Source organism: Tachyglossus aculeatus, chromosome X1, assembly GCF_015852505.1.
Source record: "Tachyglossus aculeatus isolate mTacAcu1 chromosome X1, mTacAcu1.pri, whole genome shotgun sequence".
Taxonomy (NCBI): Eukaryota; Metazoa; Chordata; class Mammalia; order Monotremata; family Tachyglossidae; genus Tachyglossus; species Tachyglossus aculeatus.
The window spans coordinates 64,906,087-64,931,775 of NC_052101.1; the positions used below are offsets into that span (position 1 = coordinate 64,906,087).

Sequence of the window (25,689 nt, forward strand, 5' to 3'; positions counted from 1 at the left end):
AAACTGAAAATGGGGGCGATGAGAGGGCAGAACAGGTCTTGGGTGGGTGTTTTCATATCACTCAACCGTGATCCTTGTAACAGTACATAAAGTATGATGAAATGGTCTAGCAGTTGGCTATTAGCTGCTTTACAAAAGTAATAAACCTTATTTCCATTTTCACTGCTATTTTTAGTATTATGAAATTTAGTTCAAATAGTTAAAAATACTTTGAGCATCATGTGATACAGTATTGAGAAATGCATTGCAGAATTTATTAAGAAATGTAATGTGCCATTCATGTAAATTATTTATATATTTCATTCATCTTTACGTTTGAAGGAGCTATTTAGCCTTTGTACAATGCAAATTTTCAGGAAAATGTTTCATTTTTCATTTTCAGATCCTTAATATTCTTAATGTAGCAGATAATGATTATTGTGTTATTGAGTACATCAGTTATTGTGTATATGCCTAGAAAACAAGTCATTGTATTATTGCCACATACTAGATATTAGTTACCTGTTGACTTATGTATTCATTGCATTCATATGGTGTTTATTCTCTGAAGGTTTATTGTTTCATACCATTGACATATGAAACAGTTATGGAAAAATTTACAATTAAACAAATCATCCTGTTGGAAGATTTATGATTGCATTGGCTTCAGTATCCAACATTGTATGTGAGTCTTATGTCTTCACAAGACTGAAAGATTTTTTTTATTTTCATATTTTCCTTAATTTGCTTTTTCTGTCTTGGAAATGTACGCCTCAAAGAAACAAAATCTGTTCTTTCCTTAATATTTCTTCAGTCTGAATCTCATTTTCACCAGAAGAAAACAATACAACCTTTTCTATGGGAATTGATTATATATTCCACCTTCATATTGAATCATACTGTCCTCTAGTGGATATCTTATACAATTATGTTTCATATTGATCTTTCATTAGGTGACTTATTCCAGTATAATGTAGTAAATGCATTTAATATAATGAAGCAGTGTTTTCAAATGCAGTTACAGAAATGGAACCAGCAGTGTTCGTGGCATTGAAGTAGATACCATTTTAAAATAGAGTAATCTTTAACTTATTTCCAAGCCACCAATATTTTCTAGATATTCTATTCATAAATTCTCAAATGGTAATCTGTAACAATGGTTACTAAGATGAATAGTTTATCTTACTATTTAACATGGTATTCCTAGATATTTTAAAATAATTTATATATTTTCAATAGTTCAATAAGTTTTCCCAGTTTTTTCATGTCCCATCAAAATCTTCCAAAGGTTTCTTTTAAAGATTAAATATTAGAACATAGAAATACCATTACTGGGTAAGAATAACGGGAAGCAGCATGGCCTAAGGGAAGAAGCACAGGCCTGGGAATCAAATGACCTGGGTTCTAATCCCGGCTCTGTCACGTGCCTGCTACATGACCTTGGGCAAGTCACTTAACTTTTCTGTGCCTCAGTTCCCTCATCTGCACAATGGTGATTCAATACCCTCTTCTCCCTCTTACTTAGATTATTAGCCCAATGTGGAACCTGATTTTCTGGAACCTACCCCAGTGCTCAGTGGTTGGGACATAGTAAGCACTTAACAAATACCACAATTACTGTAATTATTGTATTCTCCCAAGCACTTAGTACAGTGCTCTGAACATAGTAAGCACTCAATAAATATGAGTGGTTGATTGATCATTATTACAATGGTCCAGTATTCTGTTTACAATAGTAGAAATTGGATGTTTGTGGGAACAGGGTAATGGTTGCACTCTGTGACACCAATAATGATTATATCAAAATCTCCTTTATCCCTAGTACCTAAGCATGTCCATGTCTCCCCCTCATAAAAAAAACCCTCCATTTACCCCACGGCTCCCTCTAGTTATCGCCCCATCTCACCCCTACCATTCATTTCCAAACTTCTTGAATGAATTGTCTACATGTGCTGCCTCCATTTCCTCTACAATTCTCTCCTTGATCCCCTGCAATTTGGCTTCCCCCAACTTCTACTCTATGGAAACTGCCCTCTCTTAGGTCACCATTGACCTCCTTCTTGCCAAATCCAATGGCCTATGCTTCATCTGAATCCTCATTGATCTCTCAGATGCCTTCAACACTGGAAACACTATCTAACCTTGTCTTCACTGACACTATCCTCTCCTGGTTCTCCTCCTTTCATTCATTCAGTTGTATTTATTGAGTGGCTACTGTGTGCAGAGCACAGTACTAAGCACTTGGGAGAGTACAATACAACAATAAACAGACATGTTTCCTGCCCACAACAAGTTTAAAGTCTAGAGGTGGGGAGACATACATCAAAACAAATAAATTACAGCTATGTACATAAGTGCTGTGGGGCTGGGAGCGGGAAAGAACAAATGGAGCAAGTCAAGGTGACATAGAAGGGAGTGGGAGAAGAGGAAAAGGGGGCTTTGTCTGGGAAGGCCTCTTGGAGGAGATGTGCCTTCAATAAGGCTTTGAAGCAGGGGAGAGTAATTGTCTATTTGATTTGAGGAGGAAGGGTGTTCTAGGCCAGAAGCAGGATGTAGGACATCTCCACCTGGATGTCTTCCCTCCATTTAAATCTCAGCATGTCCAAGACTGGGCTCCTTATCTTCCCTCCCATACTCTGTCCTCTCCCTGACTTTCCCATCACTGTGGATGGCACTACCATCTTTCCTGTCTCACAAGCCCGCAACCTTGGTGTCATCCCTGACTCCGCTCTCTCATTCACCCTACATATCCAATCTGTCACCAGAACCTGCCAGTCTCACCTTCACAACATCACCAAGATTTGCCCTTTCCTCTCCATCCAAACCGCTACCTTATTAGTACAATGACTCATCATATCCCGACTGGATTTCTGCATCAGCATCCTTTCTGGTCTCCCAACCTCTTTTCTCTCCCCACTTCAGTCTATACTTCACTCTGCTGCCTGGATTATCTTTCTACAGAAATGCTCTGGGCATGTCATCCCCCTCCTCAAAAATCTCCAGTGATTGCCTATCAACCTTCGCATGAAGCAAAAACTCTTCACTGTTGGCTTCAGAGTTCTCCATCACCTTGCCCCCTCCTACCTCACCTCCCTTCTCTCCTTCTACAGCCCAGCCCACACACTCTGCTCCTCTGGTGCTGACCTCCTCACTGTGCCTCATTCTTGCCTGTCCCACCGTCAACCCCTGGCCCACGTCCTACCTCTGGCCTGGAATGCCCTCCCTCCTCACATCTGCCAAACTAACCCACTTTCCCCCTTCAGAGCCCTGCTGAAAGCTCACCTCCTCCAGGAGGTCTTCCCAGACTGAGGCCCCCTTTTCCTCTGCTCCTACTCATTGCCCCGACTCCCTCCTTCTGCTCTACCCCCCTCCCTGCCCCACAGCACTTAAGTATATATGTACATATATATTATTCTATTCATTTTATTCATGATATGTATATATCTATTTATATTGATGCTATTGATGCCTGTCTACTTGTTTTGTTGTCTGTCTCCCCCCTTCTAGACTGTGAGCCCATACTAAGCTCTTGGGAGAATACAGTCTAACAGAGTTGGTAGATGAGATCCCTGCACACAAGGCTCTTACAATCTAGAGAGGAAGACAGACATTAAAATAAATTATGGCTTTGTACATAAGTGCTTGAGGGGATGAGGGTGGGGCAACTAGCAAGTGCTTAAAGGCTACCAAACGTTTTTGGTATAGTTTTTCCTGGTGAATGTACAGAGGAATATAGTGTCCTGGTTTTCAGCTGTATTTGTTTTGATCATTTTTCTGGAGGTCACCTTTCTATAAACTAAAAATTACCATAGAAGAAAAACTGCCACTGTAACCATAAACAAATATCCAGCTTATAAATTAATAAATGGGTTCTGCAAAGAATTGCTAGCTTTATAGATATTCATATTAACTCTTAAACTAGTGATGATGGAGAATAGCTGCTCAAATTTGTCAAAATGAAAACATTAGGGATGATTGAACAAAATATGCAGAAAGAATGCTTATAATCGTTCTTAATCTCAGAGCCTTAACTCCCCTTAAAAATATGGGGTGTGTATGTTTACACATCTATACATATAGGCATATATAAATATATATGTGTATCATTACAAAGGTTATCCTGCCTTGGGAAGCAATTATATGTTAAACTGAGTTGACAGTTTTGAAGCTAGATCATTTTAATATAATATGCCTCCAGAGTTCATTTCTTCTGTGAGGAATAGTAGAATTGCTCACTTTGTTTTTAGTAATGTTTCCACCAAGAACAATCTCTAGATGAAAATTATGTGACTATTCCAAATCAAGTACTCACTATAAATGGTTTATCCAAATATATTTTGATCCAAGATGCCTGTTTATATGAAATTTATATTTGTATATCTGTATCTTCTTGGCACCTGCCTTGAAAAAGTAAAACAGAGGCTTTGTAATGTACCTTTGGCTAGGTTCAGTTAAATAGACACTAAGGTAGTATTACTGGTGTTAGAAATTGTATTATTGCTTATTTTAGCGTTCGTTTTGCTCCTAATGAGACTACTGGGCTTTGCTATATATTAAAGCCTTCCATTTTTAGACCTATAAAATTGTGCCATTGTTGCTCATCTCTTCAAATTCCTAGCAGTATAATGTTTTTGAGATAAAATATTTGGAAAAAAATATTTACAGGAAAAAATAAAGGTATGCTTATTATGGATTTGTTATAATTCATTTGGAACAATGGATGAACATTTTTCCCTACGCAGTTCCAAAAACTTCTGTCCAACACTTTACGCATAACCAAAGTTCTTCTGTTATCTTTTACAATGATGCTGCCCATCAGGGGTCCAGGTTTTTTGTAGCTGATTGCATAAAAGTTTTTTAACAAGGCTGGAGTATAGCCTCTGTCCTCATCAACTCTGAAATTTCGCTCTCTGCCCACAACTTCCTCACCTGCTTTTTCTGGCACACACCTGCTCCCCACAAAACCATCCTATTCCTCCACAGAGACCCAGTTCGGTCTCTATACCCAACTTACCTTCCATGCCCTTAGCTCTGCTCTCTCCATTGAACTTAACTGCCTCATTCCCCTGTCCCTCCACCAATATCAGGCAACTGATATTCACCACTAGATCACTTCCGCAGTCCACTTCCTCTACTTCTATGCACGAGTTGTGGAGCACTGCTGGAAGAAACTTTGTCCATCGCAAACTCACCCTCACTTGTTATAACTCTGCCCTGTCCTCCGTCCAGCAACAATACTTCTCTTTCCTTATTGACCCCTATGCCCGTTGTCCATGCCAGCTGCTTCAGATGTTTAACTCCCTCCTTAAAACCCCCTGTTCCCCAGCCCCCCATCTCTTGCCCCAATGACCTTGCCTTACATTTCATCAAAAACATTGAAACTATCAAGAGCGCTCTCCATTTGTCTCCTTGACCCACATATTCAGTCTATCACTAAATCCTGTTCGTTCAACCTTCACAAAATTGCAAAAATCCACCCTTTCCTCTCCATCCAAACTACTACTGCATTAATCCAAGCACTTATCCTAGCCCGCCTTATCAGCCTCCTTTCTGACATCTTTGATATGTGCTTTAATAAGACTTTGAAGATGGGGAGACATCTGTTGAATATGAAGAGGGAAGGCATTCCAGGCCAGAGTCAGAAGCAGATCTTGATTTTATGGTGCATCATCCTCCATGCTATCCTCTACCTCCTTTCTCTCCTCTCTCCACTGTGGTGCCTGGATCATTTATCTAAAAAAAAAAAAAATCATTCAGTTCATATCTCCCAACTCTTCAAAAACCTCTGATGATTACCCATCCACCTCTGTATCAAACAGAAACTCCTTATTATCAGCTTTAAGACACTCAAACAGCTCTCCCCCTCTTACCTCTCTTCACTGAATTCCTACTACAACCCATCACTATCTCCTTAATCATTATGAGCCCTCACTTTCCTCCCAACCTCTCCAACTCCTCTGCAGTTCCTCTTCCAGAGGCTTATGGCTACTTAAGGCCAAGGCTAGTGATAATAGTCCAATGGTTAATCTGGTTGGGGACAGACTAAGAATAATGAATCAGACAATGATATTTACTAAGTGTTTACTGCATGCAGAACACAGTGCTAAGTGCTTGGGAGAGTACAATCAACAGAGTTGATTATGAGACTCAGCATGGCATAGTGGAGAGAGAGAGTCAGAAGGACATGGGTTGTAATCATGGAATTCAATTCCACCCCTTTCCTGCTGTGTGAACTTGGGCAAGTCACTTCCTTTCTGTGTGCCTGTTACCTCATCTGTAAAATGGAATTTGAGACTGTGAGCCCCATATGTCCAACCAATTTGCTTCTATCCACCCCAGCACTTAGTACGGTGCCTGGCACCTAGTAAGTGCTTAAACAAATACCACAATTATTATTATTAGAGTTAGTAGACCTGTTCTCTGTGTACAAGGAGCTTAATGAGAAGCAGTGTGGCTTAATGGAAAGAGCCCAGTCTTGGGAGTCAGAGGATGTGGGTTCTAATTCTGGCTCCATCACTTGTCTGCTGTGTGGCCTTGGGCAAGCTACTTAACTTCTCTGTGCCTCAGTTGCCTCATCTGTAAAATGGGGATTAAGACTGTGAGCCCCAAATGAGGCAACCTGATTACCTTGTATTTACCCTAGTGCTTAGAACAGTGCTTGGCACATAGTAAGCACTTAAAAAATACCATAATTATTAATGAATTGGAGGTGATCAGTGGAAAAGCATGTCCTCATTGAAGTATCTGACATCAGCAAAATCGGGTTAGCCTGTTCCAAGGAGTTAGTAGAACCTTGATTTCCATCCTTATAAAAATACTTTTAGCCGTTTTCCTTCATTGTAGATTTTGGATTCTGGAAATTTATTATTCTCAACCTATTTGAATAAGTTGTTCTGTGTGGATTGGTAAGAGCTGGGAGTTGTTTTCTTTAAAAAGTTCTGTAAAGTCAATAATGTTTTCCATTTTTCTCAGGTTTACCAAACACTTAATCCAGCCATCTAAATCATAAAATTTCCCGAAAAAAGTTATTCAGAAATAAAGATCATATCGGAAGGAGAAAATCAAATCTAAGCTTTGTTTACCAATTCCAGCAAAATTGCAAGATGTACATTTGCACCAGTTCACCTAATTTGTTGACTTTTTTGCCTTTTAAGGTTACAAAAAGCTCAAGATTGAATTCTCCACCTGATTCAATTCTTCACTGATTGAATCCTTTTAGACTCTCTTCTAATTGAACAGTGTATTTTTATTAAAGCCAGCCATACAAACATCAATTATCCTAGCTGCGTCTAATTTCCTTAAACTTTTTGTCTCCTGTAGCTGCCAGTGGATTAGAAGACTTGATTAGAATTCAGCTGAAAAACCAAAAAAACCCCAGATGCTTAAGTGAGCGACACAGCATTAGGAATTAAAATATCTGTACTGACCAAAAAAAACCCCAAACCCTCTTCCCTATCTTCAATAATGTGAACATGCTTGCCTGACACTTTCTGCAGAACTACTGGATTAGCTTTGCATATTAAAATAGGTAAAAGAGAATCAGTTTCATTTACTAGTTCTTAATATATGCATTATGATGTCAGAAAATCCAGTGTGAGTATCTCCATAAAGTGGATGACCTAGAGCATAGTTTATCTTTGTTTTTCCCCGGTTTCAATATTTGAGAATAAAAGAATAAAATGCACAATCCCAAGTTTTCACTTTTTTGAAGCCTGATTCAAGAAAGTATAGAAAATAAAAATTGCATAAAAATGGATAAAATTGAGCAAAACAGATTCATCCAACCAAAATAGAAAGAATGGAATACTTGTGCCCAAGATTCTTGATGTCGGGGACCTTATTTTATACTTTTGTTGCATGCCCCAACAGTGTGCTTAAAATATACTGATAATGATTTTGATTGTAAGCGCTTAGTACAGTGCTCTGCATACAGTAAGTGCTCAATAAGTATGATTGAATTAATGAATTGTGAAAAAAACAGAACTTTGTAAGAAATATTATTACTGAATTCTGAGAAGGTAATGTTAAATAATATATAATATATATAATATATAATAATCAATTTTCAAAAGAGAGGCCGTTGTGTCTAGTGGAAATAGCAAGGGGTTGAGTGCCAGGAGTCTTGGGTTTTAGCCCCCGTCCCTTGTCTGGGCAGTGTCCTCCGGAGAGGTGTTGCATCTGGTGACATGCCAAGTGATGAGTGTCAAAGCCCCAAGAGCCCTACTGGGCCGACCACCCGCCCCACTGTGTGGGAGGCTGGGGGGCCTTGGGGGTGGCGGAGGGCCCCCCTGTGCAGGGTGGCCCAGACAGGAAAAAGAAGGCCTTTTGGCCAAGACTTGTATCCATGGGGGGGGGGGGTGGGGGGGGGCTTCTCCTCCAAGAAGCCTTCCCTGACTAAGCCCTCCTCCCTTCTTCTCCCACTCCCTTCTGCCCCACTCATACTTGCTCCTTCATTTATCCTCCCTCCCATCCCCACAGCACATATGTATATATCTGTAATTTATTTTAATGTCTGTTTCCCTCTCTAGACTGTGAGCTCGTTGTGGGCAGGAATGTGTCTGTTGTTATATTGCACTCTCCTCCCAAGTGCTTAGTACAGTGCTTTGCACACAGTAAGCGCCCAGTGCTTAGAACAGTGCTTTGCACATAGTAAGTGCTTAATAAATGCCATTATTATTATTATATTATTAGTAAACACAATTGAATAATAGCCAGCTGTGTTGCCTTGGGCAAACCATTTCACCATTCTGTGCTTCAGTTTCCTCATCTACAATACAAGAACAAAATAACCTGTTCTCTCTACCTCTTAGTATGTGAGCCTTAAACAAATACCACAATTATTATTATTAGAGTTAGTAGACCTGTTCTCTGTGTACAAGGAGCTGTCTTTGAGCAAATTTTCTGGTATCTACCCCAGCACTTAGCACAGGGTTTGACTCAAAGTAGGCATGCTATTATAATTTTAAAAATCCGCAATCATGTGTAGAAAAATGTACCTACCCCAAAGCTCTAGTAACTAGCTGGTGTAATATTGTCCAATACAACAGGAGTCTTGGCTGATTGAGTCATTGTGGGGAACACCTCTGCTCAGCAAGAGTTGTTTACAATGATCAGAATATGTTTGAATTCTCCCCTAGTGGGATGGAGAGGGCTAATGAAGTCAAACAGTAGGCAGCTTCCCTGGAGGCTTCCTCATAAGCCATTCCCTGTGGGACTAGTCAATTTGGGAGATGAGCAAGCACAACAGTGTTGTGCTAAACAACCACTCTCACGAACCATTTGAAGAGCACATTCCTAGGGTTAGTCTCCTGCAAAGCTGTTACTAGCTGCAATTCTAGAATTATTGGTTAATAGGCACTCCCCATTCTACCAGCATGCTGGATAACAAAGTTTTTTTTACTGTATTTGCACATGGATTTCAAGTTTTTGAAAAGAGGAAAAATTCACTATGAAGTTGTTGGTGACTGGTAAATGTCATGGGTGGAAGTACAAATTATTGTCAGTATATCTAGGTTCGGGTCTCAGTTCCATCACAGCTTACTTTGTGGCCTTTGCTAGTCCACAGTAAGTTCTGACATAGTAACTGGAGATGCATTTCTGTATTACAGGAGAGTTAGCAAAAGTGATGTCAAGGATTACTAAGAAATAATTAGATTCTCTAGATCTGGGTTGTCAATTATTTGGGCTGGAGAACCACTTACCTGCCTTTGAAGGCTGCATGCAAACTTTTTTTTATCCCCCTGATTGACTGATTGATTGAAAGTGCGGCGGCGGATCCCCAGCGCTGGCTGCCGCTGCTGCTCCTACTGCTCCTGCTGCGCGCGGGCCTCCCGGAGGCAGCGGTCGGACCAAAGGATGGGTCGGGTCGGGTCGGGTCCGGGTTCAAGCTCATGCCCCTGGGGGAGGCAGCGGCGACGACTCCTCCCGGCGGCTTGTCCCCGGCCCGGCCCCTTGTCCCCCTGGCCCCCTCCGGGGGATGTCCCCAGTCGCCGGGGCCCGATGAGGAGGAGGAAGGCCCCCGACCTACCAGACCGCCCCCCCCCCCCCCCCCCCCCCCCCGGACAGAGCTCACTTCCTCCAAGAGGCCTTCCCAGAATGAGCCCCCTTTTTCCTCTTCTCCCCCTCATCCCCCCGCCCTAGCTCCCTCCCCTCCCCACAGCACCTGTATATATGTATATATGTTTGTACGTATTTATTACTCTATTTATTTATTTTATTTGTACATATTTATTCTATTTATTTTATTTTGTTAATATGTTTTGTTTTGATCTCTGTCTCCCCCTTCTAGACTGTGAGCCCACTGTTGGGTAGGGACCGTCTCTATATGTTGCCAACTTGTACTTCCCAAGCGCTTAGTACAGTGCTCTGCACACAGTAAGTGCTCAATAAATACGATTTATTGATTGTAGGGAAGCAGCTTGGCTCAGTGGAAAGAGCCCGAGCTTGGGAGTCAGAGGTCATGGGTTCTAATCCCAGCTCCACCACTTGTCAGTTATGTGACTTTGGGCAAGTCATTTCACTTCTGTGCCTCAGTTCCCTCATCTGTAAAATGGGGATTAAGACTGTGAGCCCCATGTGGGACAACCTTGATTACCATGTATCCCCCCCGGCACTTAGAACAGTGCTTGGCACATTGTAAGTGCTTACCAAATACCAACATTATTATTATTATTATTTATTAAAGCACTTACTATGTGCCAGGCACTGTGCAAAGCACTGGGGTAGATACAAGCAAATCAGGTTAGACACAGTCCCTGTCCCATGTGGGCCTCTCAGTCTTAATCTCCATTTTACAGATGAGGTAACTGAGGCACAGAGAAGTGAAGTGACTTGTCCATGGTTTTACAGAAAAGTGGCAGAGTTGAGATTAAAACCCCAGTCTTTCTGACTCCCAGGCCCGTACTCTCTCCACTAATAATAATAATGATAATAATAATAATAATAATAGTGGCATTTGTTAAACACTTACTATGTGCCAAGCACTGTTCTAAGCACTGGGAGAATACAAGGTAGTCAGGTTGTCCCACGTGGGGCTCACACTTTTAATCCCCATTTTACAGATGAGGTAACTGAGGCACAGAGAAGTTAAGTGACTTCTCCAAAGTCACACAGTTGACAAGTGGCAGAGCCGGGACTAGAACCCATGACCTGACTCCCAAGCCCGAGCTCTTCTCACTGAGCCACGCTGCTTCTCTCAATTGCCAGCTATGTGACTTTGGGCAAGTCACTTAACTTCTCTGTGCCTCAGTTACCTCATCTGGAAAATGGGGATTGATTGTGAGCCCCCCATGGGCTGAATACCTTGTAGCCTCCCCAGCGCTTAGAACAGTGCTTTGCATATAGTAAGCGCTTAACAAATGCCATCATTGTTATTATTATTATTATTAGACAAAAGTACTTTGTGTTTTGTGACTGGCTACACAACAGGCACTTTGTAAATTGTATTTTGACTGCCACTCCTCTAGATATTTGACTAGTGCTCCCCTGTTATGTGGGCCTGAAAGGAAAAACTTTGTTGCTGGGGATAGCATATCATAGCAATTAATGGCACTAATAATGAATGAATGTAACACACTTTGAAAATTTGATATGTTTTATAAATGCAAAATAATAATAATGTCATGAGATCTTCATTTTTTAGACTGTCTTAATTTCATTCTCAGTTTGAAATTATAGATTACAGCAGTTAATTATAGAAATTGGCCCAGAGTGAAACCTTAAATCAGATTTCCATTAAAGTGCATGACTGTGGCAAATTACTTTATAGTGGGAATGGATGGCATAATCTCTAGGACAGTGATTCCACCAGTTGTTCTTTTTTTTTCCTTTCAACATTTTGTGACATAAAATTTCTTTTCTCCTTCTTCAAATTGTTCCCCACCCTTACACCCACCCTCCTTACTAACCAAATTCTGTTCCTCTCTTCTCTAACTCTTTTCTCCATCTTTTGAAATTTATTCTACCATTCTTTCCATCCCCTGGAGCTTCAGATGTTTCTTGGGAACCTTTTCTATCTTTGGACCCTGATTGAATCCGTCTTGGTAGAAGCCAGGTGCCTCAGCTTCCAATGTGGAGAATTCTTCCCTAGAAACAAGTATGGTACAAGTGGCAGAATTGGGATTAGAACCCAGGTCCTCTGACTCCCAGGCCCGTGCTCTTTCCACTAGGGCCAGATTGCTCCTCACTTGTCTGTTGCATGACCTTGGGCAACTCACTTAACTTCTCTGTGCCTCAGTTACCTCATCTGTAAAGTGGAGATTATGACTTCTAGCCCCAAGTGGGAGCACTTAGTACAGTGCCTGGTGCATAATACACACTTAACAAATGTCATTTTAAATATAGAGTTATATATGTACATACATGTAGACACATACACACATATAGATATTTATCCTAGGACAGCCACAAAGTCTCTTATTTCCACAGTTTTCTCTCTTTTTCTCTAGACTGTAAGATCCTTGTGGGCAGGGAACATTTCTAAGCAACTCCCTTGTATCATACTCCATATTGTCTGGCACATAGTAAGCACTTAACAAATACCATTGTTATTGTTATTGCTCACCCATGTGCTTAGTACTTTGCTGTGCACAAAGTGCTCTTAAATACCATGGATTCATTTTTTTATGTTATTTGTTAAGTGCTTACCAGTGTTTTAAACACTGTTAATTGGTTTCCTTGCCTCTCTGTGGTGAGGAACTCCTCACACAATCTGGGTTCCTCTTGAGGTTTGCCAAATGATGCTTTGGAAAATCGTGATGATCATCTGGCTTCCTGAGAGTTTTCATTTATTTTCAGCCAAACATGCTACAGTTGTTGAAAAACATATTGTTTTTCACTAACTTTGTTGTTTAGAACATTTAATAGCATTCATTCGAAAGATAGCTTCTGTTAACTAGTGGCACCGCTCTAAGTGGTATTGTGAAATCTCCTTTTGTCAATTGCTGTCTTTCTCTAATTGGTTTTAAAAATAATGCTCATTTCCCTTTGCACATACAGTAATATTGCATTTGCAACTTATTATTTAAGTTAATGCTCCTGTATGTTGGAATTCAATACTAATAGCAGCGATAGCATTTTTGAGCCCCCACTTGGTGGAACACATCTTAGTAAGTCTTTGGAAAGTATAAAACACCCATGCGACACACACATTCTTTCCCCACAAGACTTATACTCTTGAATGAGCACACACTAAATTTAGTGGAATACAATATTTTTGAATTTCCTGTGTATATATTTTGTCAACTTAACTCGTAGTAATATGCTCCCCAAATGGTTTCAATCAATTCAATCAATTGCACACTTACTGTGTGCAGAGAATTGTACTAAGCACTGGGGAGAGTACAATATAGGAGACTTGGTTAGACACATTACCTGAGCTTACAATCTAGAGGGGAATATAGACATTAATAAACATAAATTCCAGATATGTACAGAAATGCTGTGGAACTGCAGAGTGGGTGAACAAAGAGTGCAAACCCATGTTCAAGTGTGATGCAGAAAGGAATGGGAGAAGAGGAAATAGGGGCTTAGTTGAGTTTCTCTTAGATACAGAGGTAGATGGGCAACCACTGGAAGTTCTTGAGGAGTGGGGAAACATGGACTGAATGATTTTGTAGGAAAATGATCCAGGCAGCAGAGTGAAGTGTGGATTGAAGTGGGGAGAGACAGGAGGCAGGGAGGTCAGCGAGGAGGCTGATGGAGTAATCAAGGCAGGATAGCATAAATGCTTGGATTAATGTGATAACTGTTTGGATAGAGAGGAAAGGGCGGGTTTTAGCAATGTCAAGAAGCAGCATTGTCTATTGGATAGAGCAGGGGCTGTGAGTTAGGAGTACCTGGGTTCTAATCCCAGCTTCACCACTTGTCTGCTGTGTGACCTTAGGTAAGTCACTTAACTTCTCTGTGCCTCAGTTCCTCATCTGTTAAATTAGGGATTAAGATTGTGAGCCCCATGTGGGACAGGGACTGTGTCCACTCTGATTAATTTGTATCTACCCCAGCACTTAGTACAGTGTCTAGCAGTTGCTTAACAAACACCATGAAAAGGTGGGTAGGGAAGTCAGCAGGAGGACAGGGTTTTGGTGGGAAGATATAGAGTTTGAGGTGACCGAGGGACATCCAAGTAGAGATGTCCTAAAGGCAGGAGCAAGTGTGAAACTGCAGAGAAGTAGAGATCAGTGCTGGAGAATCATCTGCATAGAGATGATAGTTGAAGCCATGGGAAAGAATGAGTTCTCCAAGGGAGTGGCTGTAGATGGAGAATAAAAGAGGACCCAAACCTGAGCCATGAGGGACTCCCTTAGTTAGGGGGTGGAAGACAGAGCAGGATCCCACGAAAAAGAGTGAGAATAAGAAACCAGAGCCCGTTGTTAGGTAGGGACTGTCTCTATATGTTGCCAATTTGTACTTCCCAAGTGCTTAGTACAGTGCTCTGCACACAGTAAGCACTCAATAAATATGATTGAATGAATGGGAGGAGAACCAGGAGAGGATAGTGTCAGGGAAGCAAAGATTAAGTAATACTTTTAGGAGAAGGAGGTTGTTGACAGAATTGAATGCAGCTGAGCAGTTGGGGAGGATTAGGATGGAGAGTAGAGACCATTGGATTGGCAAGAAGGAGGTCATCTGTGACCTTTGAGAGGACAGTGTCTGTTGAGTGAAGGGGTGGAAGCCAGGTTGGAAGGGGTCAAGAAGAGATTTGGAGGAGAGGAAGTGGAGGCAGTGGGTATAGACAACTTGCTCAAAGAGTTTGGAGAGGACTGGTAGGAGGGAGAGAGATAATAACTGGAGGGAGCCTTGTTTCTTGAATGGGCACCAAAATCTAGTGTTAATGTACCATAATTCAAATATAACTTAAATGCAGAAATTTCAATTTCTACATATTGATGAATAGCTACTTTCTGTAGGTATTATCAATTATTGGTAATCTGCATAACAAATTCTGTTAATTACTTAGCTCTTCATGTTCATTATACAGGATTCTCTTATACTTCATTAGTAAATGAGGATGAATTCACTTCCTTGTCTGCATTTCTTTATGTATGGCCAATGTACTAACAAGTAAAGACCCCTCATATGAATTTACATCCCTGAAATATTCCAGGGAAGCACTTCAAAATCTAATTATATTGACTGTTGTGGGCAGAAATATGTCTGTTTGTTGTTATGTTGTACTCTCCCAAGCACTTAGTACAGTGCTTTGCCCACAGTAAGCGCTCAATAAATACAATTGAATGAATGAATGAATAGTACAGATTTACAGTTGATATACCATTTTTATCTTTCTGCAGGGAACTTTTTTATTGTATAGTTTTTAAAGTACCAAGAGACCATTCAACTTGTGTATTTATATGGGGAAGATTAAATCACTGACTACATTAATAAATCAATTATTCAATAGTATTTATTGAGTACTTACTGTGTGCAGAGCACTGTCATAAACACGTGGGAAAATGCACTAGAGTTGGTAGACGTGACCCCTGCCCACAAGAAACTTCCAATCTCCTAAAACTCCAGTTTTCCATTGGTATATTAAAAGTAATATTTTATCATCATAGCACCTCTGTAGTAGTAACTTTACTGAAAATTGGATGTTTTATATATTCCACATTGCAATAAAAATATAAAAACTGCTGCTTGTAAATATGGGAGCAGCAGGGCTTAATGGATAGAGCATGGGCCAAGGAGTCAGAAAGACCTGGATTCTAATCCCAGCTCCACCACTTGCCGGCTGTGTGATCTTGGTCAAGTCACTTTACTTCTCTATGCCTGTTACCTCATCTGTAAAATGGGGATCAATACTACGAGCACATTTGTGGTACATGAACTGTGTCCAACCTGATTAGCTTGTATCTACCCCAGCACTCAGGACAGTGCCTGGCACATAGTAAGTGCTTAACAAATACCATAAGAAAAAAAGAAATATGGTATGATTACGTCGTTATACATTTTTTTTGGTTGAATATGTGACACTCTGCTTTTGATTTCTAGGTTGAAGCTATACTTGTCAACATTTTTGGTGGAATAGTAAATTGTGCTATCATAGCCAATGGCATTACTAAAGCTTGCCAAGAACTTGAATTGAAGGTGCCTTTGGTGGTCCGTCTGGAAGGTGAGTTAGAAGCACTTGAAATGTTTTGATTCATCTCTTTTCCAGAAATTGTTAGGTTGAAAAATCAGCTTTAGATCCCAGAAAGTGAACACTGACCCTGGCCTTCATGTTGTGTTCACTGTATTGTGAGCCTTAGAAATTTGGAATATTTCTTAAATCATAAATTTGTGCACCTTTGGTCACCTCCTCAATTCACTGGAGGAATGGACCTTTTCACGAGGTGCTTTTTTCTTCAGATTTTCTAATCCACTTTTCTTTGGCATGATGAAATAAGTGCTGTGATACCAACTACTGTAAACAACATTGCTTTCCATGTCTTGATGGAAAGTAAGATTTATCTGGATTTTCTGTTTCTCTCTTCCTCTTCCTGGTTCCTTGTATCTCACACAGTCAGATTGATTCTCTTTAGGGGCAGTATTCACTGTTGCTAAGGAAAACATCATCCATGCTAAACAAGTGACTTCAGAGTCCCCAGATGTGTGATTACATAGACCAAATTTCTCACTCAAGCTGTCTTTGAAACATTAAAACAATTTTTGAAAATTCCCATGTTACAGTTTGAAACTGAAATATCCTGACAATTTGTCTTAACACGCCACTAAATTATACAGCCCGCTGGTAACTGAAAATTGGGTAAATATAGCTAGCTCTCTGCTCTCCAGAATGATCAGAGTCAAATATCTCTTGAAGAACTGAGAATCGGAGGATGTCAAGATCGCATTTCTAAACCAGAGTTAGGATCCAGGCTAAAAATAGTTCACCAGCACTTCAAGTCCAGGGCTGCAGAAACAGGAGAGAAAGCCTGTATGTGTATGCAGTAATCTCCTTTAACTGGAAAAAAAAATAAGTATCCGAAAATTCAGATCTGATACCTGGATATACAAGAAAATGATGACATGCATCTTTTTGGAGTTGTTATTCCATACATAAAATTCTGAAAACTCAGCCTGTTGAAGTACAACTCTTCTCTTCAGAAAACGAGTTTTCTCCCTAATTAAGTAGGATATATCTGCTCAATCTCTCTGCATTTCTTATTTTCCATCCTTTGCATTTCTCCTAACATGAGTGTCCGCCCCCTCTGTACATCTTCTGCCCCTGTGGGAATTGTGTGTGTGTGTGTTTCTATGTTTCCCTATGTGACCCAATCTGAGACCACTGTGTATGTGAAAGTATGTTACTGTGTGTGTCTGTGACCCAGCTGCAATTTCTATCCAGATGTTTTTCTGTGTTTGTGTACTTGTATGTGTGCTCATCTGTATATTTGCATTGGTCCCAGCCTTTGGTCTCCTGTGTTCTGTTTGTTTATACCCCTGTGTATCCAAATGATGCTTGTGTATTAATATTTGTATATCAGTAAAGGTAGGGTAATGGGATGCCTCTTACTGGCATCAAAGGCCAAAAGTGGACTCAGGAGACCTTCCGTCTCCTCTTGTAGCTAGGGAGATAGTGCAGGAGAATCTAAGGCTTCAAGCTCCCCACTCTAAACATAGTTATGCACTCTGGCAGGGGAGGTGGAAAGATCTTCTTCATATCAAGAGATTTGTTGGCATTTTTGAGATGGGTAGGTCCAATTTCACAGATTCCCTACCTGGCCCAAGGCTCAGCCCTTGTTGTGCCCTCTTGAAGGGAGTGGTGGTATGGTTGGGAGAAGTCTGAGATTTGAAGGCCCAACTCCTTTCGATTGAATCAATCAATTTTATTTATTGAGTGCTTACTGTGTGCAAAGCACTGTACTGAGCGCTTAGGAGAGTACAGTGCAACAGAGTTGGTAGACAAGTTCCCTGTCTACAGCAGGCTTACAGTCTAGAGGGGGAGGCAGACATTGAAGAGTAGAATCCCAAGGAATCCAGTATCTGAGACCTCAAAAAACAATCCCATTGGCTTACCTTCAGTGGTCTTCAGGCAGTGTTCTGTCTTTTGATTTCATTCCTTTCAGCAGTTGGAAAGTATCCCAGTTATATTCGTATCATATAAGTCAAAATTATAATGTCTCCATTTGATTCATCTCAGTTATATAATGTTCAGTGGTTTTCAACACTACACTACTAGCGTCTCATCTTCCAGGTTTGCAGATTTAAATACAGTATAATATTAAACCAACAATACTTCCTTCTCTTCCTCTATATTTGGTTATGTTTGTGTGGGTGAACAAGAAGTGTTTAGTTCTTTTTCATCTTTCCATATAAGTGGATTTCCTTGGGTCCTTAGGCAATATTTCAATTTTCCTAAAGTCACCAATTTGAAAGTCATTATATAAAAAAGTAAGACATTATATTAAAAAAATTTTAAATTTTGCAGCCATGCAATTTTTTCAGTGGTGTGCATTTTACAGGGAGAGAGAAGTTGGCTCACTTTTAATTCCATTTTGCACATTTTCCTGACAGAAGTTTCATGATTATTCCCATAAATCTAACAGATTTGTGGTTTGCACTTTAAAGACTCTTTGCCCACATGCAATGTATTAGAAATGTCTTGATGAGAAAAGTTTTAATCAGTCAAATCTGTCTTGATTTAGTGGGATTTTATGGACAAATCTTTGTTCTCAGCTGTATTATAATTACAAGCTGTTTTACCACTGGATAAAGAAAGGATTATGCTCCTCTGTGAAAATGGTAACTTTATAATTACATGTATTTACTTGCTTTATAAGAAGAGAACTCACCAGCTGAGACATAGGATTGTTTTTATTTAAAATACTCAAAACTAACTTGTAAAAATATGTTTGAGGTTTTTATTTTTATAGATAGTACTTCTTCCAGAAACAAGAAACAGATTTTGCAAATTGTTTTGTAAATTTTTTCTATTTGAATTTAGGTAGACCCTAGAAAATTTAGCTGTTATCCTTTTTCCTCAATATATGTAAAAACAAACTATGTACAACTAGTGCCAGCCTTCATGGATTTAACAGACACTAGTTAATATTAACAAGAATAGTTGTGGTGTACTAAGCACTTACCGTTTGCCAGGCATTTTACTGAGCAGTGGGATAGATACAAGATAATGAGATTGGATACAGTCCCTGTCCCTCGTGGGATTCACAGTCTATGGTGATGGAGGAGTTGGTATTTGATCCTCATTTTTCAGATGAGGAAACTGAGGTACAGATCATTTAAATTGACTTGCCTGAGGTTGCATGGCAGGCAAGAGATGCATCATGGCTTAGTGGAAAGCACCCGGGCTTGGGAGTCAGAGGTCATGGGTTCTAATCCCAACTCTGCCACTAATCAGCTGTGTACCTTTGAGCAAGTCACTTAACTTCTCTGTGCTTGTTACCTCATCTGTAAAATGGGGGTTAAGACTGTGATCCCCCATGGGACAACCTGATTACCTTGTGTCTACCTCAGCACTTAGAACAGGGCTTGGCACATAGTAAGTGCTTAGCAAACACCATCATTTGGAGCTAGAACCCAGATCTTCTGACTCCCAATCCAGTGCTTTTTCTACTAGGCCACTCTGTTTCCCAAGTTTTACTGGAACTTGGGACTTGGAATGGCCTAGAATAGAAACCAATGAACAACATTCCCATTTCTAGAGCCAGAAAATGGAATGACTATAGAAAGGACTTTGCTTTATCAGTGAAAACGAAAATTTTCCACAGTCATCATCATCTGGATTGCCTGTTTCCTTAACAGATCAAAATGATAGGTAGCATCTCTCAATACCTAAGATATTGCAATTAAAATTAAAATTACAGATATGTACATAAGTGCTGTGAGGGGGGAAGAGCAAAGGGAGCAAGTCGGGTCTATTCAGAAGGGAGTGGGAGATGAGGAAAAATGGGGCTTAGTCTGGGAAGGCCTCTTGGAGAAGATGTGCTTTGAAGTGGGGAAGAGTAATTGTCTGTTGGATTTGAGGAAGGAGGGCCTTCCAGGCCAGAAACAGGATGTGAGCGAGGGGACAGCAGCGAGACAGGCGAGATCGAGGCATAGTGGGAAGGTTAACACTAGAGGAGCAAAATGTGCAGGCTGAGTTGTAGAAGGAGAGCAGTGAGGTAGGAGGGGGGCAAGTGATGAAGTGCTTTAAAGCCAATGGTGAGGAGCTTTTGTTGGACGTGGAGGTGGGTGGGTAGCCACTAGAGTTTTCTGAGGAATGGAGTGACATGTTCTGATCATTTTTGTAGAAAAATGGTCCAGGCAGCAGAGTGAAGTATGGACTGGAATCAGGAGAGACAGGAGGCTGGGAGGCCAGTAAGGAGGCTGATGGAGTAATCCAGGCAGGATAGGTTCAGTGATCGTATTAACATGTCAGTAGTTTGGATGGAGAGGAAAGGGTGGATTTTAGCAATTTCATGAAGGTGGGACTGACAGGATTTAATGATGGATTGAATATGTTGTTGAATGACAGAGAGGAGTCAAGGATAATGCCAAGGTTATGGGCTTGTGAGACAGAAAGGATGGTGGTGCTGTCTACAGTGATGGGAAAGTCATGGGGAACACAAGGTTTGGGTAGGGAGATAAGGAGCTCTGTTTTGGACATGTTAAATTTGAGGTGACATGAGGACATCCAAGGAGAGATGTCTTGAAGGCAGGAGTATGCTAGATAATAAAGCTTTTACTGCACTTATAAGGTAAAAGGGATTTGAAAGTAAACTGTGGCTATTTGATGGTGTCCTATTGTGCTGAAAGTTGGTCCAGTTTCCGCAAATATAGAGAAGATAAAATAGACACTGGCTGAAACTTGTTCTACATGTTTTATTCTGTTTTTTGCCCTTTTTAACATTCCAAAATCAAGTTGCTCTCTCAAATGTTTGCTTTTTTTTCTTATGCTCTTGGTCTAGATTTTTTATTATGTACTTTTTTTCTCTCTCCGTGTCTTTCCTTTTGAAGGTGAGAATCTCTCCCCTTGTGGTGCATAACTCCCTCTTTACCTGGGCCTTATTGTGCAGTCCTAACACTGATGACAGTAGGAGTTCTTGCTTCCAGGAGGACCCCTCAATTGGACCCTACCTGTTTCTGTATGTGGTTTTCCCTCCTTATATTTTCCTTCCACCATATTTTCATGTTTCTTTTCCATTATTATTCTCTGATCTCTGTTTTATTTCTTATGACTTTCCCACTCTCTTTTTCCCCTTTTCTTCCACCTGTGCATCTTTTCTTTTATTTTTTTTAATTCACTATTCTCCTCTTCATTATCTTAACATCCTTTGCTGATCATTTTTCTTAACATTTACTTCCCCATTTTGCTGTTTACTTTCACACTGAAAAAATCGGAGTTAAACATTTCAGATCATTTGATTTCATCCAGAGACCGAGTATTTTATGGTAAAATATCTTCTTTTCCAGCTTAATAGCTAGTCGTTTCTACGATTCTTCCTACTCTGAAGTAGAACCCTAGATGGAATTGGGTAGTCTGTGGGTACCCTGGTATCTGAGTCCTTAGAACAACGCCAGAGTGATGTATAAAACTGAATACAGCAGGGCATGGGCAGTTTCATTCCTTCATTCAGTTGTATTTATTGAGGTCTTACTGTGTGTAGTGCACTGTACTAAGCGCTTCTCCAATCCTTCTTACCCCTTGCCCTCAGTCCCAATTCACAACAACCTCCCATTTCATGCAGAAGGCCAGCAGCTCTAAACTAGAAATGGGTATATTTATTGAGCACCTACTGTGTGCAGAGCACTGCATTAGGCAATTAGCAGAGTACAATAAAAGTGAAAATCACAGCCCCTTCCCTTAAAGCTTATAATCTACGGGTTGCAGGTACTGTTGCAAGAGCTCAGTACTTTCCATTACTGGCAAGATCCTTACCAGAAAATATATTGTTAAACAGGCACTCACAAAATTGCAAAGTGATTTCAGACCCAAGAGTCACAGAGGACATAATCTTAGCTCCACATCAGAAATGGGAGATGGGCAAGTGACAGCATCAAGACCAATAGACAGTGTGTTAGTAGAATTTTTTAAAAAATGACAGCAGCAGCAGTCATGGGCCCTGACAAGGTTGTCCTGTAATAATCACTTCACCAAGAGTAAAGCGGTGCCTGTGTCATTCTACCTTTACTGGGTGGGATGCATGAGAAAAATAGATAACAATAGGATATCCAAATTGTTGAATTGAAGGTATTGAAGGCAAGGAGAACTGAGGAAGTACTTTAAAGGCATGACAAAGAAAAGCTTTGGAAAATATGGCACAGCTGGGGACAACTGGGGAACTGCAGCTGGACAGCAAATAGAAATGGGGTCACAATCTTGGTAGAAGTGTCAAAAAATCACAACACCTAAAAGGCAGTTACCAAAATGGTGTCTGGCACTGTGAGTAGCAAATGTGAACATGCACCGAAGGAAGAGCCTTGCGTGCAAATAGTGTCCAAGTTAGTCACACATCGGTCTTTGTAGCTACTCACACACCGATGAAATTTCAGTAACTCCTGAAGAACAGGTATGAACACCAAAAAGCAGGTCAGCTATCAGTGACATCTATGGAAGTGTATTGTAGTATATTTATGTTCAATGCATTATATTTTTAAAAAATATATCAATTAATTAGGTAATTACCTGGTTTTCCAAGTAGGGACAGCCTTGGGGTCTCAGGCAAAATCATCGTGAAACTAAGTACAGGTTTAGGAGAGATGCAAATGAGAAGAAACAAGAAACTAGTCACCTTCATCTCTATTTCTGGCATAGAAGTAGTGGAGTGGGCCTGGAAACCCAGGGCAGATCAGGGAAACCAGGGAAGCAGCATGGCCAAGTGGAAAGAGCACAGGCCTCAGAATCAGAGGACCTGGGTTGTAATCCCCCTCTAGACTGTAAGCTCATTGTGGGCAGGGAATGTGTCTGTTATGTGGTTATACTGTACTCTCCCAAGTGCTTAGTGCACATGGTAAGTGCTCAATAAATACGATTGACTAATCCCATTCATTCAATTGTATTTATTGAGTTCTTACTGTGTGCAGAACACTATACTAAATGCTTGGGAGAGAACAATATAACAATAAACTGACACATTCACTGCCCACAATGAGCTCCCAGCTCCACCACTTGTCTTCTGTGTGACCTGGGCAAATCACTTAACTTCTTTATGCCTCAGTTACCTCATCAGTAAAATGGGGATTTAATATATGTTCTCAGACTGTGAGCCCCATGTGGACCTGATTGTCTTGTATCTACCCCAGTGCTTAGTACAGTGCTTGAAACACACTGAGCATTTAACAAATACTACAAATATTATTATTATTATTATATTAAGTCTGAGGTGCCAGGCATTGTTTATTACAGGATTTCCATTTCATTAAAGGAATGTGAGGGTACCTGGAAGGCCTACATCTGTGGCCCCTGAAAACCATTTAGGTCATTTATGTCTTAAACTGCCTATACTCCTAGCCCATAACATTGAAGTGCATTGAAGGCTTTGGGAAAATGATGTGCTCCAACCTCATTTATTGCAATTCTGTACTATAGGAATTAGTGCTCCGCCAACCCTTATCCATCCTCCAAAGAGCCATTTTCCTCCTTTTGAGTTAACGTAAACCTTGGGAAAATCTGAGTGCTTAAACCAAAAATTAGTCAAGGAGGAATCACAACCTGGTAACATCTTTCAGCTATTGCTGTGTGTGACCCATATTAAATCAGTGTGTAGCTTGAAAGCAGACACTTTGATTTTCTTCAGGTTCTTAACAGCTTTATCCATTTCTAGTAAACCAGGAAAAATGAAAGGATACCATAAATTATACAGATTTTAAGTGACATAATCAATCATATTTATTGAGCGCTTTACTGTGTGCAGGGCACTGTACTAAGTCCATGGGAGAATACTACTTAATATAACAGACACATAGTGTGTTCCAAGATGTGCGAGGTTTAATTATTAGCAAGTACAACTTTCAAACTGCTCTTGAAGGAAAAAAGGGTTTCTACTGTTACTCCTTGCCTTGGTCAGCTTTTGCAAGGTACGTCTTGATTAAAGATTGTTGTGATTCTGTGAACTTTCACTACCTTAGCTGGTCATGATAATAAACAAATTATTCTGATAAATTAACTGTCTCTTTACAGTTCTCTGACACCATCCAGTGGCGGGAGGTTAGTGGTAAAATAATGCAAAAGTGTTTTTGAAATCTAATTTCCACGGGCTTTTTGGTATGATTTCATTTTTAAATCTGTTCCCTTCAATTCTGAATGCATTAACATTTTTAAAGCCTTTAGGGAGTGTGCTAAGATCACATTGTAGCTGTGTATTTTTGTACAAATCAGATATCAGAAATTCTAAATCTCCAGAAACAGTAGATGATCAGTCATCTATGCATGTGTTTATTAAAATATTCATCAAATTTATGAAGATTTATTAAAGGGATGCTTAGCATTTAATAAATATTAGTATATGTGTAAAACTCAGTTAAATGTGGTAAAGATACATTTCTGTTTCAATGAATTATGTACCCACCTACCTATAACTCTCTCTAATACTCTCCTGCTTAATTCACATTCCATTTCAGGAGTTGTTGCAGAAAAATACAGGTTTATGATACTGGTTTCTATTCAGCCCTAACTGGAAAGCCATGATTAGCATCTTGATGGTTAGGCAAAAAAAATTGATACACCTTGGATAACCATTAATAGCATTTTTTATAATAATTACAAAGCATCATTTCTCTCTTTCTTTTTACCTATGCTGGATCTTCTCCCTTTTGAATTCTTGCTCCTCCACCAGCCCCACTTGCCATTTCCCTTTTGAGCTGCTCATTGAATTTCCAGGAGGAGGAAAGACTTGAAATCTTCTGACAGGGATGTTTCGACAAGTAGTAAATGCCTAGTTTGTCTTCATGCCTGCCTGCCCCTCCTCCACCCCCCCCCCCTTCAACCCCTCTTCAGAAACGACACCAGATATGTCCTTCAAAACTGAGCTCTTAACATTTATAAAAGAGGCCAAGAATTAAAATGGACTTTTAAAGCCATATATCTTGCCACATAAATCTTTACTTTTCATGCCACTTTTACATAGAATTTTAGGGATGTGTGTTTATTTTTGTTGTTTCTGGGATGAAACACAGCTGAAGTTTTGAGTCTCATAGAAACTGCATAGCACTGAGCATGCTCAATAATTGAGTATAATTGTACTGTAACTGCAAATATAATTAAAAATCTTTTTAAAAGGTTCAGAAATTATGAAGTAATTAGACATTTTGACATGGTAATGAACAGGGAATGAGAAGAGGAGAACCTGATGTTTCTAAAGAGAGAAATTCAATTCCCTATTCAACTGCAATTTCAGCTTATATTTCACCTTTAGAACAAGTTGCCTGACTCCTGCACGAACCAATAGCGGCATGTTGAGTTGTATGGCAGATTTTTAGAACGGTCATTCAGACCATTTCCTAGAAGAAAGAGACTGAAATGAGGGGAGCATTTTGAGATTTGAAAGTGTGCTGATAGCCTTTCCTTATTTTTCTAACCTTTGAAAACGTGAGTTTCAGGTATGCCCCCAGGTAGTCTAGCAAAGTGAGTCAATCAGTGGTATGTTTTGAGTGGTTACTCTCTGCAGAGCACTGTACTAAGCACTTAGGAATCAGTTGTATTTACTGAGCGCTTACTTTGTGCAGAGCAATGCACTAAGGGCTTGGGAGAGGACAATATAACAGTAGTAGGCTCATTCCCTGCCCACAAGT

General features: G+C 40.1%; 1 protein-coding gene across 1 annotated transcript in view; it reads left to right on the plus strand.

Moving 5' to 3' along the window:
• Nucleotides 1-25,689, plus strand: part of SUCLG2 (succinate-CoA ligase GDP-forming subunit beta) — a 253,760-nt gene that overhangs the window by 222,637 nt on the left and 5,434 nt on the right. The window contains exon 10 of the mRNA XM_038772750.1: nt 15,970-16,090. Coding sequence (XP_038628678.1) covers nt 15,970-16,090 — 121 coding nt within the window. The remainder of the gene's footprint in view (nt 1-15,969; nt 16,091-25,689) is intronic.